This window comes from Pelodiscus sinensis, chromosome 1 (genome assembly GCF_049634645.1).
Source record: "Pelodiscus sinensis isolate JC-2024 chromosome 1, ASM4963464v1, whole genome shotgun sequence".
NCBI classification, from domain to species: domain Eukaryota; kingdom Metazoa; phylum Chordata; order Testudines; family Trionychidae; genus Pelodiscus; species Pelodiscus sinensis.
The window spans coordinates 86810420-86827550 of record NC_134711.1 but is presented as its reverse complement, the minus strand read 5'-3'; the positions used below and the strand labels follow the sequence as shown (position 1 = coordinate 86827550).

The following is a 17131-nucleotide window of genomic DNA, read 5'->3' as shown; positions in this document are numbered from 1 at the left end:
AATCCTTTAATTAGCCCCCTGGTGCTAATATCAAAGCTTGCACTCGAGCCATCTCTCTAGTCACTGGTGGCTCTTATTTAAAATTTTAGATGTGAGGGGCCAGTATAAGTCAAATCCTGCTGGGAACCTTGGGGGCCATGGAAATTTGTGAAGCCTAGATGGAAAAATGCATTATTTTTGTGCATGTTAGACAGCAGTATGGCAATTTCAAGTTTGTGATTTCAATCTTTCTGAGCAGGGTGGTGTCCTAATACCAGAACCATAGTAGTTTATGTCACTGTGCCCAGAAACTTACCTCTAATGGTGAGAACTAGCCCTTTCCGTTGTCTGGCATTGTAACCCCCCCCCCCCCTTCTTCCCCTAGTCTCTTCTCTCTCCCTGGTCAGTAGTGACATGTGGTCTGGAAAGGGGAGAAGGAGAAAAATTGCGACACTTCGAAAATACTCCTCTTGGTTTTTGTCAGATACATTTTTGGCAAAATTTTCCATCTACCTCTACCAGCAACTCAAGACAGATTTATTGTAGGAGAAAACGTCCCTCTATATGTCACTGTCCTCTCTTCCTCCACCATCCTCCCCTCTTTTCTCAGTGCTGAGCTGGCAAAGCAGTAAAGCGCATTTGGCTAGTTGAAATGCTGGGTTGATTAAGCACCAAGGAGCATAGTGCCAGGCAGAAAGCTGGACTGGCTTGAATAGTCCTAGCCCTCTTGTTTTGAGGGGCGGTTGCCCCTTCCTCCTGCGGCTGTTGTGATGAAAATGTATCATTACCTGCATAGCCAGCTAGCCTCTGTTCTTTTATTTGAGGATGAGCGTGTGTGTGTGTGTGTGTTTGGGGGGCTGGGGTTAGGAGGGGACACTAAATTGAGACTGAGTCTTTTAAAAACCTACCTTATTTTATTCTATTGATATTTACATAGTGCACCAATAGGCTTTGGCTGGTGAGGATCTAGGCTAAGCCTCACCTTGGGTGAAATGGAGACTTGCTATTTCAGACATGGGGGTAGAACAACCTTGTGGATATTTGGCTGTACAGCCATGTAGTTCAAGATGCCTGACCCACACTTCTAATTGTAATCTCTGAATATGTTTCAAAGTGGTTCAGCTATGTCACCCCTCCCCTTCCCATGTGTCACTACAGTCCTAAGGAAGGCCTTTTCCTCTTTGATATATACACCCTTTAAATACTAGTAGATTTATTATCTTCCATCTCTTTTAGCCAAGTGATATATATTTTTAGCTCTCTTGTTATTTTCTCAAATGAGGATCTGTGTAGTCTCTGGCTAAGGCCCTACCAAATAGACAGTCCATTTTTGTCAATTTCATGGTCATAGGATTTTAAAAATCATAAAACTCATGGTTTCAGATATTTAAATCTGAAACTTCACAATGTTTCTGAACTGTGGGAGTGACTCCCAACTCAAAGAGAGGTTGTGGCGAAGGGGTCACAAGGCTGCTGGAGGAGGTTGATGGTATTGCCACCCAGCTGTCTGTGCTGCTGCCTTTGGAGAGTGGCAGCCAGAGGACTGCTACTGTCTGGGCACCCAGCTCTGAAGGCAGCAGCACTGCCAGCAGAGGCACAGGAGTAATGATGACAATACTGTATCATGCCGTCCCATGTCTGTGCTGTTGCTGGCAGCAGTGATGCTGTCAGAGATAGCTTCCGGCCATCTGCCATGGAACTTTCTGCAGCTGGGCAAGGTCCCCGGAGATGGGTCTGACCTGGCCTTGGGAGCAGCCCATACAGGAGGAGAGAGGAAGTCCTGTTCCTATCTGTGAGTAGCAGCTGGAGCCCATGCACAATAGAGGCTCTTGGCTGGGGCGCCCTCAGCTCTGCCCCACACTGGCTCCAGGCCTGATGCTCGGAAGTGAAAGGGGCCTTGAACTGGCTGTATGGATGAGTGAGGGGGATGACCATAATATCCCCCTGACCATGGGGTCCAAGGTGGTCACCCACTTGCCCACTTGGAAGGCCAGCCTTGCCCCTTTCCCCAAATGTTGATGATGCCCGCCATTAATATGGCACTCTCACTTCTGGGCTGCAGCTGGTGGTGATGTCTTCAGAATTTGGCTCCTGGCCAGCAGCTGCCACTCTCTAGCCCAGTGGTAGAGAATGGCCGCCGGGCCATTTCTGTGCGCCCGCTGAGTGATTGGGACCGTCCCCGCCCCCAGGCATGCGGCGCATAGGCAGTGCCAGCCCCTGGGCGCATTGGCGGCGCCGGCCCCGCGCGTGCAGCGCATGGTCAGTGCTGGCCCCGGGCGTGCGGTGGTTAGGTGGCCCTACCCCCGGGTGCACGGCGCAAGATCTGTGCCGGCCCCGGGCACGCGGCGTATGGGCGGTGCCGGCCCAGGCGCGTAGCACAGGGGTGGCGCTGGCCCCGGGCGCAAAGCACATGGGAGGCCCTGCCTCCGGTTGAGCAGCGTGAGGGCTGTTCCGGCCCCGAGCTTGCAGTGTATGGGCGGTGCCGACCTGGGCATGCGACATAGGGATGGCGCCGGCCCCGGTCACGTAGCACATGGGCGGCCCCACCATCGGGTGCGCGGAGCATGGGCGCTGCTAGCTCCTGGACACGTGGCACAGGTGCTGGCTCCAGGCACGCAGGGCATGGTCGGTGGTGGCCCCGCCCCCGAGCGCGTGGGACATGGGCTGTTCTGGTCCCGGGCGCGCGGCATATTGGCAGCCCCAACTCTGGGCGTGCAGCACAGTTGCGGCGCCAGCCCTGGGAGTGCGGTGCATGGGTGGCGCCGGCTGTGGGCACGCAGCGTAAGGGTGGCCCTGGGTACGGGCACGACCCTGGCCCTGGGTGCAGGCGTGGCCCCGCCCCTGGGCGCCCGGCAGCTCCAAAAGGTTGGGGACCATTTCTCTAGCCACCCAACTTTGTGAAATCTGGTTTCCCCTACACTAGCTGGATTTCATGCAGGAGATCAGATTTCACAGTCCATGATGCATTTTTCACATCTGTGAATTTGGTAGAGCCCTATCTTTGGACATGTATCTCAGTTCTATGAGTTTCTGGTGGAAATAATGGAAATTCTACAGCAGCTTTAGATAAGCTTATGAAAAGGAGGATTTTATTGAATGTAATATGAAGATGAATGATACAATCAGCATTGTAGCTCCTTGTATTGTTCTCATATTAAATATATTTTAAGATTTCTCTCCCAATTTCAGTGTTCAGTATGCAATACACTGACATCTTTAGGTTTCAGAGTTAATACACCCAAGATCATTACATTGAAATGTCCCATGTTATTGGTTCAGGTACTCTTCAAACTCTGATGTCACTGCATTAATTTACATTTGGATTACATTTTCAATTTTTTTTCCTACAACCATCAATGCTAGAAATAACAAGGAGTCCTGTGGCATCTTAACACTATTGAATTTATTTGAGCATTAAACTTTTATGGTCTGTTGTCTACTTTGTCAGATGCCTGGATACTAGAAAAAGATCTTTTGAAGAAAAATGAGTTTTTTTTGTGGCAAAGGGTGAATTCTAACTAGTTCTACCCAGAGAATACATGGGACACTGTAATGGACACGAGGAGTGCTGGCCAGCACCCAGAGACTAAGGGGTTAAACTCAGGTAGCTAGCAAAGGTGTCGGCCAGGGGGCCGGGAGAACCAATCGAGATAGAGGGATGAAATTTGAATTGGATATAGATTCCTTGCCCGCTCTCTTTGTGTGGGAGAGAAAAAACTAGGAGTTGAGACACACAGAATGATTTAAACCCAGACAGGATTACCATACCTCCAAGGAATTCAGAGCATGGGACTGGACTGAACAAAGAGACAATTGGAAGTAAGTAAAAGGGGGGGAGGGGAAGTGGATCTAGTTGCATTCAGGGTGTTTTCTCTTTATTTTGTGGTTTTGTTTGAACTGCTCTGTGTGAATCTATGCCTCCCTTCCCCATTTACCATCTACCATTGTGCCCAGAGACTTTTCTCTGTGTTTTAATTTGCTTTCCTTAGTTGCTCTATAACATCTAGCAACCAAGTATGCTTTATCAAGTTTATCTTTTGTTTTGTAATAAACATCACTTTTTTTTAAGGTGATTCTTGTGTCCTGGAAGGTCTGTCTGTGTGTATCTGCATGCCTCTGACTGAGGGGTCAGGTACCAGAGACTGCAGCTTGTTTTTCTCTTTTCAAGCTATTTTAGGGCAAAAGAGCTTGGGGTACCCCTGGGGGTGGTTTCAAATGTTTACCCCTGGTTTTTGGGGATAAAAATCACTTGACAGTGGCAGCGATTCCCCAAAATATGTATATTGTGATACTGGGTGAAGATTTTGTAACCAGTGCCTGTAGAGGCAAGGCTTTGAAGCTCTCTTGCGGGTCCCCCACTTCTGCACTCGGAGTGCCAGAGTGGGGAACAGCTCTGACAGACACAAATAAGGACTTGGGTTATTTTTGATTATTTTCTGGCTTGCCTTCAAGTTGCTTTCATTTTTATGCTTTTTTTTTGAGATGTTCAGAACTATGTATAGTGTTCTAGGAGTGATCTTAACACTACTTTGAAAAATGGAGAGAGAATTGGGTGGGACAACTGACCTAACTGTTGTTTTACATACCATAGCTTGGTGACTCTCAATTACTTCCCAGACTACAGTAACCCTTTCAGGAATCTGATTTGGCTGGCATACTTCAGGTTTCACTTCATTTAAAAACTACTTGTTTACAAGATCAGACACAAAAGTGTTCCTGCACACTACTACTTGCAAATTGTTTACTTTCTTGTTCTTATCATATAATGATAAAATAAACCAACAAAAATATATATTACTTACATTTCAGTAACTTACAGAAGGTTAAGGGACAACACAAGACTGAGGCTAGAAAGTGAGCAAGGCAGGTTATGTCTGGGTACTGGGATCAGCTTTTTCTTTCCAGAGTTGTTCAGCTATGAATCAAATATTCTGCTAAAGGAGAGAGAGTGAAAGCAGATAATCAAAAACACTCTTAAGGAAATAATGGATGGACAATTTAGCTAGGACTTAGGTTGAAAAGCAGCTTTGCTGGCCAGACAGTAGGCAGTGGTTTTGGTACAAATCTTCTCTTCACTCTAAATTTGTGTGTGTCCCGAGGTAAAGTTTTAGGCACTTACCAGCTTACTGTGTGCAATGGATCTTCTCTGGCCTAAAACACCTGCCTATTTACCTCTTTTGCAATTCTTCAGGCTTGCTGGGAAGAGGCAAGGCCAATGATTCATTCCTAAAACTGCCAATTGGATGTGGATGACCCACCTTATTGTAACTTCAATCTCTGCCTCACCTCAACATTTAATTCTCTCATATTTTCAGGGGTTCAGCCCTAACCCATTGAAGCCAGTGAGAGTTTTATCATTGATTTTACAGGGCATACAGTCAGTCCATAAATGAAACTATTATGAAAATGTTTCCTTCATTCCTTTCAAACATGGATTGAGGAAATGCAGGGATTTAAAATTACACAGGACCATTGACAAATTGCAAGTGTGATGTATTGTGAACTACCCAAATGGAAAACACTTTCCCTGTGCCATTGGCTAGCTGGGATTTGCAGAAAAGCTTCTTACTAAAGATCATTTTTTGAGGTTTTAAGATGGATTCATTTAATTTTTTCTTCATGCAAAGGGCTGAGCATGGTAAGAAAGGCAACCTGATACAGGTGGAGGGATAAGAAAAACACTTTGGCTATGTCTACACTGCACGCTTCTTGCGCAAAAACAGTTTTGCGCAAAAGTTCTTGCACAAGAGAGCGTCCACACTACGATGTGCTTTTGTGGAAGAGCTGTGCTTTTGCGCAAGAGCATCCATGACAGTGTGGATGCTCTCTTGCACAAGAAAGCTCTGATAGCCATTTTAGCCATAGGGCTTTCTTGCGCAAGAAACCTCTGTTGCCTTCTTGTGGAAGAGCTCTTGAGCAAGAGGGCTTATTCCTTGTGGGGAGAGGAATAACTCTTGTGCAAGAAGCCCTGTTTTTCAATGCTTTACTGTAAATTTACTTGCGCAAGAATGCACGTGCAGTGTAGATACCTGGGAATTTTTTGCCCATGAACGGCTGTTCTTGCGCAATAAAGGTGCAATGTAGACACAGCCTTCCAGTAAAAATAGCATTTATTCTGTCCTCACCTACCCTGAACTCACTCATCCTTCTCTTCCAGAATTATGTCTAATATTCCAGACTCCTAAGCATTTTCAAATAGTTACCATGAAAAAGAAAAGAACACCCACAATAAAATGTTTTCTTCCTTCCATGCTCGGTATTTGCCCAGCTCTGTTAATAATCCTTGAACAATGCTGTAACACAGAGGCTCTTTGGCAAAATATTGCCAAAAATACATGTTACAAACATCTGTTACCTCAGATCTGAAAAACTCACTAAACCAAACAGGATATTTATCCTTAAACAGTAATAAGTAAGGTGTTGGCAGAAAGCTAGAAACTTGTTGAGATTCATAATTCTTGTGAGATGTGTGTACAGATAGCATTTAAGGAACAATTTATTTATATTGAAAGTATAATTTATAAAATCCAGGTATAAATTAATCTCAGGTGTAACTTGATGACCCCTTCTCAACTGGCAAGATAATGCGAGGTACTATTGTATACCCTGTTAACATTTTGGAAACCATCAAAGACCATTCCATATGGCCAAAACCATTCAGAGGTGGAAGGAAACAGTATCGTAGTCCATGTATAAAGACACAAGATGGTTTTAAGTAGAACAGGATATAAGGAAAAGCCCTCTGTATTCATTCATTTGAGGAAACCCCTTAAGAAGTGAGGAACTTTCATGAACATTTGGATCCTGGCTCTGCAGCAGACTGACTGTTGTGGGCAAATGACTTTATTATATAGGCGAGGTTCTTGGTTTTTGATTTGTTTGGTGTTGTCACCATTTGCTCCCAACACTTTCTTACAAGGGCTGTATGTTAAACTGGTAAATTGAGGTACATGGGGTGCAGAGGACCTGAAATCTCTGTGAGCAGCCATATGTTGGAGGCTGGATATCACTGGGGAATGATTTCAAGGGGTGTGAGGATTGGGGCAGTTATTGTTAATCTCTAAGGCAAAATTAGGGCTGGCATAAGCCAGAGGAAAGAATGCTTGGGTAACTGTATGGCTAGTGGTGCCAGAGAGCTGACACCCAGTTTCCACAAGAAACCCTCCCTCTTGCAGCAGGCATGGCTAACAGGATGACTCACAGTCCTATCCTAGGTATCCTGAGAACTGTCAAACCTTCCCAAAACACAAACAAAAGAGTGTAGATTTGCCCCCATGATTGCCCTCTCATTGGAGCTGTCCATGAACTTTGCTTTTTATTTCCTTTGACCCCCTTCTTGGTTTTTTTCTTTTTTTTATTTTGCTCTAGGATGAGTCATCCATGTTCTTCCAGTTTGGCCCATCAATAGAACAGCAAGCCTCTGTCATGCTTAACATCATGGAAGAATATGACTGGTACATTTTCTCCATTGTCACTACCTACTTCCCTGGCTACCAGGACTTCGTCAACAAGATCCGCAGCACCATCGAGAACAGCTTTGTGGGCTGGGAGTTGGAGGAGGTCCTCTTGCTAGACATGTCCCTGGATGATGGAGACTCAAAAATCCAGAACCAGCTCAAGAAGCTCCAGAGCCCTGTCATACTCCTCTACTGTACCAAGGAAGAAGCCACCTATATCTTTGAAGTGGCCAACTCTGTGGGTCTGACAGGCTACGCTTATACCTGGATTGTGCCCAGCCTGGTGGCAGGGGATACAGACACAGTGCCATCTGAGTTCCCCACTGGCCTCATCTCTGTGTCATACGATGAGTGGGACTATGGCCTTCCTGCCAGGGTGAGGGATGGGATAGCCATAATCACCACGGCTGCCTCTGACATGCTGTCTGAGCACAGCTTCATCCCGGAGCCCAAGAGCAGCTGCTACAACACCCAGGAGAAACGGATCTACCAGTCCAACATGCTGAACAGGTACGGGGAATGGGTGGGATATGGGTCGGCGGGGTCACAAACAGGCATCTGAAAAACCCTTCTAAATCTGTGGCATTTAGGAGACAGTAGGATCAGAGGTAAAAATAAGTGGGCATGCCCCAGTTCGCGGCTCTGGCAAGAACTGACTGAGCTGTGGCAAAAACTATCAGGGAGGCTATTTAAAGAGCTGGCAGGGACCTGGGTTGCAATACGACCTATAAGAAATTTTAAATTACTGTCACTGCTGCCCAAGACTGTGTTAATTGGAACCTGAGCAAATGGAAGGTTTTTTAATGGTCTGGCCAGTTCTGAGATGGGTCATGTTCTTTCATACTGCCCCTTCGGCAGCTCTTGGTGAGGCTGGTATGAAAGTCAATACAAGGACAGGAGCCGGAGGACCCAGGAGGTGGGTGAACAATATAGTACAAAAGCATGGGTGCATGTTTCCAAAGGTGAACAATGTCATGCGGGTGTGACAAGAATAGAACCTCTCACTCTTACAGGAGTCTCCTTGCATATAACTCACATTCAGCTGGGGTAGTGCTCTACCCCTTGCTCATAATGGGTGGAACAAACGTAAAGACTGACAAACCCTTGTCTTAACAGACTTGGGTCTTCTAGCCCAGCCACTGGAGGCTCATATATTTAAACCCAGAAGGTCTGGGGTTTAACCCCTCCCACTGCCAACAATGCATGCAGAGGTTTGGTTTGTAGGTAATGGGCAATATTTTTATTGGGTATTCATATGGCCCCCATTATTATGGTTTCTGAGCTCCTCACAATCTTAAATGTACTCATTATTACCACATCCCTGTGGGGGCAGGGAAGTATTATCTCCATATCGCAGACGGTAAGTGACTTACCCTGGGTCACTCAGGAGGTGTGTGGTGGAGCAGGGAGTTGAATCTGTCTTCTGAATCTCCAGGTTAATACTTAATCACTGGGGGTATGTCTACACTAGCCCCCTAGTTCGAACTAGGGTGGCTAATATGGGCATTCAAGCTTGCAAATGAAGCCTGGGATTTAAATATCCCAGGCTTCATTTGCATGTTCCCAGGCGGGCACCATTTTAAAATCCCCTTAGTTCGAACTGACTGCCCGCGGCTACTCGCGGCAATCAGGTTAATCCGAACTAAGTCATTAGTTCGGATTAACTGTTACTCCTCTGCAATGAGGTGTAACAGTTAATCCGAACTAAGGACTTAGTTCAGATTAACTTCTGACTGCTGCGTGTAGCCGCGGGCAGTCAGTTCAAACTAAGGGGATTTAAAAATGCCCCCCCCCCCCGGAACATGCAAATGAAGCCCGGGATATTTAAATCCCGGGCTTCATTTGCAAGTTCGAATGCCTACATTAGCCATCCTAGTTCGAACTAGGGGGCTAGTGTAGACATACCCTGGGTTTCCTTCCTCTTCCCATCTCTGCCCCCCAGACCATCAGCATGTTACACCAGTCCACAGAAGGAAATCTGAGTTGGGCAGGGATGCAAAATCCTCATCTGGCTTAATGGGTCCTGGGTTGTCATGCTTTAGTGCAGCAATAGGCAACCAAGAATAGCGAATAGGCTGTATGAATGGCCTCCTTCATCTTCGTGGGTGGCAGCAGCTCTCAGCCCACTGGGGTTCCACCCGTGGCCCTGAAGACCCCCCTCCACTACAGTGGAGCCCTCCAATTCTTACCACTCCCCCTGCCTTCGAGCACTTCCGTAGAGCTGTGAACCGCCTGATTCGTGGTCTGTCCCTGCTCCTTCCCCTCCCTCCCTCCTTCATGGCTGTTCAAGCTCTGGGAGGGAGAGGCGGGAGTGGGGATAGAGCACGAATCAGGCAATTTGTAGCGTTCTGTGGGTATGTCTACGCTGTATCCCTCTTTTGAGAGAGGAATGTAAATGCAGCCGAGCGAAATTGCAAATGAAGCGCGGATTTGAATTTCCCGTGCTTCATTTGCATAATGGCGTCCGGGCACTTTTTCGAAATACCCTATTTCGGAAAAAAAACCCAGCCATCTGGATGGGGTTGTTTTGAAAAAAAATCTCTTCTTTCGAAATAACCCTTACTCCTTAAAAACTAGGTTTAAGGGTTATTTCGAAAGTAGTTGTTTTTTTTCAAATTAACCCCGTCTAGACGGCATTTTTTTTCTGAAATAAGGTATTTTGAAAAAGCGCCGGGATGCCATTATGCAAATGAAGCATGGGAAATTCAAATCCACAGTTCATTTGCAATTTTGCTCGGTTGCATTTGCATTCCTCTCTCGAAAGAGGAATGCAGTGTAGACGTACTCAGAAAGTGCTGGGTGGGCAAGGAGTAGGAAGAATGGGGCCCCGGTGCATGAGAGGTGTGTCGTGGAGTAAGGCAGATGGGATCCATGGACTGCATGTTGCTCACCACTGCTCTAGTGACTTGCTGCTCAGTTTGTGCATATAGACATCCTTGGGAAAGTTGGTCCCATTACTGCTGGTGGAAGGAGTTAGGGGAATCCAGGTTACACTCTCCAAAAGGGGTCTTCACAAAGCATGTGCATTTTTGTTATTAGCCTGGGCACAGTGCAAATATGGTAGGTCAATCAAGTATTTCCAGTGGTGGTCTGGGTGTTCTGATTCATCAGGTGTAATTTGTACTAGTGATGTTAAGGACCAGTCAACTATCCGATAAGCAAATGCTCTGTCTATCAGACAGAGGCAGCAAGGAGGGGGGTACTTCAAAGGGCAGTGTCCCAGGGAGTCTGGGCTCCATGTAGCACTGCCCCTTTGGAACGCTGCCGTGGAGTTACAAAGGAGCAGCGCCACACGGAGCTCTGGGTCAGCTGGAGTCCCCAGCTGACCCCAGGCTCCTTGTGGCACTAAGCCTGGGATCAGCTGTGCGGTGCTGCCCCTTTGAAATGGTGTTTCAAAGAGGCAGCGCTGCGTGTAGCCCAGAGTCAGCTGGGGAGTCCCCAGCAGATCCTGGGCTCTGTGCAGCACTGCCCCTTTGAAACGCCGTCGCTGCATTGACTATTCAATTAGTGAAATACTTGATACTTAAGGGAATGTCTACACTAGCCACCATAGTTCGAACTAGGGTGGCTAATTTAGTCATTCGAACTTGCAAATGAAGCCCGGGATTAAAATATTGCAGGAGGAGTAATGGTAGTCTGAATTAGGGGCTTTAGTTCTAACTACCTAGGCTGTGCTGTGTGTAGCCGTGGTCAGAGAGTCCAAACTACCGGGCATTTAAAAATGGCGATGCCCGGGAACATGCAAATAAAGCCTGGGATATTTTAATCCAATGACTACATTAGCCACCCTAGTTCGAACTAGGGTGGCTAGTGTAGACATACCCTAACATCCTTAATTTGTACCAGAGATTGAAGCCTATATAGAGCAGATTTGTAATATGTTCCTTAGTGAATCAGGGATTGATTTTTTTCAGAGGTGATGAACACTTGCAGATTCCATTGACTTCATCTGTAGTATGCGCTTCTGAAAAATCAGGTCCTTCATGACTACATCTGGTACTTCATAGTAACTGTTGATCAAATTGCTTGCTACTTACACAAAACCTTTTGGTTGTGCCCAGTTCCTAGCTAACACTGGCAAAGAACCACTTATTGGCATCCCTCTTAAACCCTTGCATTGGGCTCATAATCAGATCAAATGTAAATAGGACATGAAGCTCCTTGTTCATGCATAAATAGGAATGGAAGGTCTTCTCCAGTTATTTCAGACAGAAGGATTGGTAAGAAAGTTTCTGTACTGAACAGTATCATTGAATCATAGAAAAAAATCAGGACAGGAAAGGTCTCTCTCCACATACTGATCACCCCTGAACCCATCCTCTGTATCATAATAGGATTGTTACCCTCAGTGTTTTGCCCAGTGTGTTTTTCTGTTACCCTGGTAATGGGATACCGAGGAAGATGCCTTCTCTCTGTCCCCTCTATTCTTTAAATTATTATTCTGTTTCCTACTTTGCACACGCTTTAACAAAGACAATGTGAAATAGTAGCAAACTTAATCTCTTCCAGTCTGGCTTCTGTTTGCTCTGCTCCCCTGAAAACTATCTTGACTGTGGTCATTAGAAGACTCCTCTCTAGCTCAGTCTTCTCTAGTCGTCTTTTTTCTTCTGAGTGATGCAGTAAGGGAAGATTTAAATTGAATTCATACAAAGTTCTCAACTACAGCATCAAGGTAAAGCTGCTTGGTCTACTCATGACTAGTGATTTGGGTTACCATCTGGATTCGCTTTAAAGAGGAATGGTTTACAGAAATTACTGAGTCCCAATCTTTTGAAAATCAAGTCTCTTTAATATGTGTCATGTTGGGCATCCAAAAATGTCAGCAGCTAACACTACTGGTCACATCTGAAAATGTAGATCTTTTCTTCTGGTCTTCATTGCCTGAATAATGCTATTTCTTAGTTGTCTAGTGTTCTCTTACAGCTGACACACACTCCTCTCATCTTGATGTCCCATTCTTCCATTTTCCCCACAATCATCACCAGACCCTGTTTTTATGCTTCAGTATTTGGTGTTCTCTCTGATACTGTGTAAAAAGGCCTGATTTTCAGAGGGAGGGTGCATACTCAGCCTTTCCTTAAAACTGGGCCCCTCTATGTTGTATAAAGTTAGGCACTTTTTAAAATCTTGGCTATAAAGATACCATATGCCATTGTTCTCTCAATCCCACAATTCAAAGTATAGGTAAGTGCAGAAAAAAGAGGGAGACCTCTTATAACCCCCACTTCTCACTCACTGAAGTCAATGGAAGTCTTCCTATTACTTCTTTGGGCTTTGGATCAGGCCCCTAAGTTTCTCTGCCTTCAACTGTACTTACAGGCACTAAACTTTGAGCACATGCTTAATAGCTTTGTTTAACTGGGGCCCTAAAGTCTGTTTACCTTTTCATTTTTCATGGGTACCAAGTAGTAAATAAAAACATATTTCTCTAGTCCCTTTAATCTCAAATACAGTGCAACATATAGAAGCTATGTATGCATGGATGAAAAAGGTCAGAAATGCTTGCGCTTGGACTGCAGTTTCCAGAACACCAACTGCAGAGTGTCAGTGGACCTTTTCAGTACTACAGGAAACCATCTACTGCTTGCAGTTACCCCCCAGATATGCCTACACAGAATGGAGAAAAGTATATACATGAGCCCAATGGGTGGGGTTTATCTACAAACGCTGCATGATCAGCTTATACACCTGGCATCAATTGACAGCCATGTAGTTAGTATTTCAGGAATTACTGTCTAATTCAAAGTGGGTCCCCATTGGTTCAGATCCATAGCTGGGAGGTAATATAATGAAGGAATTTTGCCATTCTATCCTAGAAAGAATGACGCATCAAGCTAAAGAAGAATTTAATTTAGTTCATTTTGAGCACATTATGAATTAAGGCTGTGAATTAGTCATTTCCCAGGGTTTGTGCTTGAATCCTGACCATTGCTAACCAATCTATTTTTGTGAAGTACAAGCTCAGGATGCAGCCAAAATCAAATAATTTCTGCTTCTCTTGGCTCTGAGGGTGGCCAGTAGAACTGGGCTAATAATGGGGAAAATGATCTGAACGTTTTAGAGAATTATAAATAGTATTTTGGTTAATCATGTTCTCTTACTCCCTTTAAATTCACTGTTGCCAATATTAGTACTAGCAAAGATGTGTGTGAATGAATGTCCATATGTAGAGTACATCAGATGAAGGATGGACTCTCATATGAACTCCCCCCACTTGCTAATATTAGTAGGCAATTACAATTTTTACATGAGGCTGACTATCTATCTTGAAACTGATACTACTTTGAGGTAAGTTAGTGATGTGAGTCTTTGATCCTGATGAGCAGATCTTGCAGATTTCTTTCTAAAAATAACTCTTTTGGTGAAATAGCTCTGCAGGTTAATAGGGAAATGGCATGCTGAGAAATACTTATCCCATATGTTATAGTGGTAATTTTTGACATATGGGGAGATTTTACTCCTATGGATCTTTTTGTTCCTCTCTGAGGGTATGTCTACACTACCCCGCTAGTTCGAACTAGCGGGGTAATGTAGGCATACCGCACTTGCAAATGAAGCCCGGGATTTGAATTCCCCGGGCTTCATTTGCATAAGCGGGGAGCCGCCATTTTTAAAACCCCGCTGGTTCGAACCCCGTGCAGCGCGGCTACACGGGGCACGAACTAGGTAGTTCGAACTAGGAAGCCTAGTTCGAACTACCTAGTTCGAGCCCCGTGTAGCCGCGCTGCACGGGGTTCGAACCAGCGGGGTTTTAAAAATGGCGGCTCCCCGCTTATGCTAATGAAGCCCGGGGAATTCAAATCCCGGGCTTCATTTGCAAGTGCGGTATGCCTACATTACCCTCCTAGTTCGAACTAGGAGGGTAGTGTAGACATACCCTGAGAGGCTGCAAGTGATGGTACAAATGAATTATGCAGTGGGAGCATCAGTCCGCCTGGTAAAGTATCCATTGTACCACCAACATGTACACATTCTTGGTTTTGCTTGAAGGGAGGTGGGCCCTATGAACTGGTTGATATTTGGACTGGGTGATATTTAGATTCAGGGTTGAAATATAATCTGAACATTAGACTCTCCAAATCCCAATACCCACTCATTCCTATTAGTGCCAAGAGCCTGTTCAGTTTCTTGCTTAGCATCATGGACAGGGTATCTGGACATCAGCACTGCTAGTCTAGCAAGACTACAGCTGGCAATATAAAGCCCTAAATGGGATGGGACCAAGTTATCAGAGAACTCTCCTATGTGCCCACGCCATACTGCACTAGCTGAAATCACTAGAGGTGATGAAAGGGAGTTTACTGAAGGGCATATTCTATGAAAGGGCCTCGGTTTTGGAACTTGCTCGTTTCATCTGCCAGAGCCCACATTTGTTAATCTTCCAGGCATTCTCTCCCTTCTCTAAGGCTGCTGGGAGAGAGTGGATTAGGGTTGATTTATGGAAGTCTTTTTTTGGTGACTTCAATGTATGAGAGGGGTGCCCATCCCACGGCAACTATAGTTAGATTTTGGAAATATAAATCTGCTACTGTATATATTTGAGAGCATTTATCTATGAGTGTATCTGATTCTTTGTTCAAGAATTTCTCCTAAATGGTAAGAATTAGGACCACCAGATTTGGTACTCAGCTTTATCTTATTTTAACTTAAAGCAAGGTGAGGGTTTGGTTGACCCAGGAATATGGGATGTGCCTGGAATGGTATTGCTTCTCATAAAACCTGACCGAAAAGAGACAGAATCACCAGGAAGATGAATGGGGCTGGCTGGTGCACCCCTCTCTGGGACTTCCCCAGCCTTGAGCTTCCTATTCCCTAGGCACCCTTTAAGGAAGGCAGAGGGGGCTGAAGCTGCCCCTCCTATTTGTACGGAAGCATTGCTGGCTGTTCCTTTTAATCAGGGAACGAAGGAAAGTGCACAGTTTGCAGCATTCTTTGCTCTGGCTGGGGAGGGCAGGGGACAGAAGAACCAGACCTGCCCCAGCTGGGGAACATGCACCCCTCCCCTGGCAGTGCCCACTGTAGCTACAGTGGCCATGGAGACACACTTCATACTTGATCCCAAGTTTCTGTGGTGAGAGAACGCTGGGATAGCCCTCTCTCCCCAGGGCAGCTTGCATACTGATCTCCCCACCACATCATTTTATTTTCCAAAAATAAAAAAATTAATTGAGTTAAGGACCTGAACAATGCTGGGTAAATCTTCTAGTAAATAAATAAAATAAACAACACAGACATACTTGAGACTGGTGCTTGGGGATGAGTCATGAGAAAGAAATATTTCTAGGACACATGGTTTCATGAGCAGAACCCTGTTCTTTTTGTATGGTTGCTCATGATTATTGGGCAGTATATGCTGTATTCTTATTATAGAGATTTCCATGAGACCCACACTGTTTCTACTGATTGGTTTTTGGCAAAACTTATTGTGAATGCTGGGCCATTACTGTTAGTTTGTTGTTGTAGGGTTGCTAATGACTTCTAGACTAATTGGTATAAAATGAGAGACTATTAAAGCCAGTCTGCACACACCACTTTTCAGTTTAATAGAGTACTGATGATTTGCTTTGGAATGAAACCCAAACATGGGATTACACTGACTGTGCAAAGAGATATAACAGAAAGAGGAAAAAGGTACATTCAATTCCCCACCCTTTAAAAACAGCTGATAAACTGGAGTGGTAGGGTTTATATTTGATGCTTCTACTGTGGCTGATATGAACACTTGTCTCTGGAACCTCCCATGCCAGGTTTTGGAATCTCCCATGCCAAGTAGTTCAGAAATGTATTGGCAACCTAAGCAAACAGTTTGGAAATTATTCTGGCTGAAACAACGTGAGCAGAACTCAGTTCTTCCAGAGCCATATTGTTCTATTGGCAATTAGGAAACAGGTCAGGGATGGTTAATCGGATACAGATCTTTAGAATCAGTGAATAGAGGGAGAACTTGAAATAAACATGTATTAATGTGTTTCTTCACTGGATGAGAATATAGACCATTGGGATCCAGATGTCTCTCCCTTAGGGTGTAATAGACTTAGTGATCTGTCTCCTTCAAGATCTTATTTCAACACGGTTGGCTGGAAGCAAAGAACTGTCTGTGACCTTCCTGGAGCAGAACCCTGGAGAGCTCTTGTGGTAGCAGGACTAATGGCAGACACCTTGAATTGACTGGTATTCATATCATTAGTCATTCCGGAGACTGCAGTGTAGCCATGTGCAGGCAAGAGAATAGCATCTGAATGTTTCCTGAGGGTACTGAAAGTGTTCAAAATGTGTTTGAAAGGGACCATAGATATTTTCACCACTAAATACAAATAAAGTAAAATAAAACTCTAGGGGTGGTATGTCTAGACTACATGCCTCTGCCGACAGAGGTATGTAAAATAGGCTACCCGACATAGTCAATAAAATGGGGATTTAAATATCCCCGGCTTCATTAAAATAAAAATGGCCGCGCACTCAAGATGCGGATCGGCCGACAAGGGAAGCCACAAGGGAAGCCTCGTGGAACGAGGTTTACAGGAGCGATCTACAAAGGCTTCCCTTGTCGACCGATCCACATCTTGACTCGTGCGCTGTGCCAATGATCAGCTGAGCTCGCACAGCGTGGTGGCCAATTTATTTTAATGAAGCTGGGGATATTTAAATCCCCTCTTCATTGACTATGTCGGGTAGCCTATTTTACATGCCTCTGT

At 45.1% G+C, this 17131-nt stretch overlaps 1 protein-coding gene across 7 annotated transcripts in view; it reads left to right on the top strand.

The window, feature by feature from the left end:
- GRIN2B (glutamate ionotropic receptor NMDA type subunit 2B) overlaps positions 1-17131 on the top strand; it is a 345981-nt gene that overhangs the window by 118445 nt on the left and 210405 nt on the right. For all 7 annotated transcript variants that reach the window (XR_012905621.1, XR_012905622.1, XM_025187098.2 and 4 more), the window contains one exon: positions 7348-7946. Coding sequence is in view for 5 of the 7 variants with exons in the window: in XM_025187098.2 (XP_025042883.1) it covers positions 7348-7946 (599 nt within the window). In the remaining 2 variants the exon portion in view is untranslated. The remainder of the gene's footprint in view (positions 1-7347; positions 7947-17131) is intronic.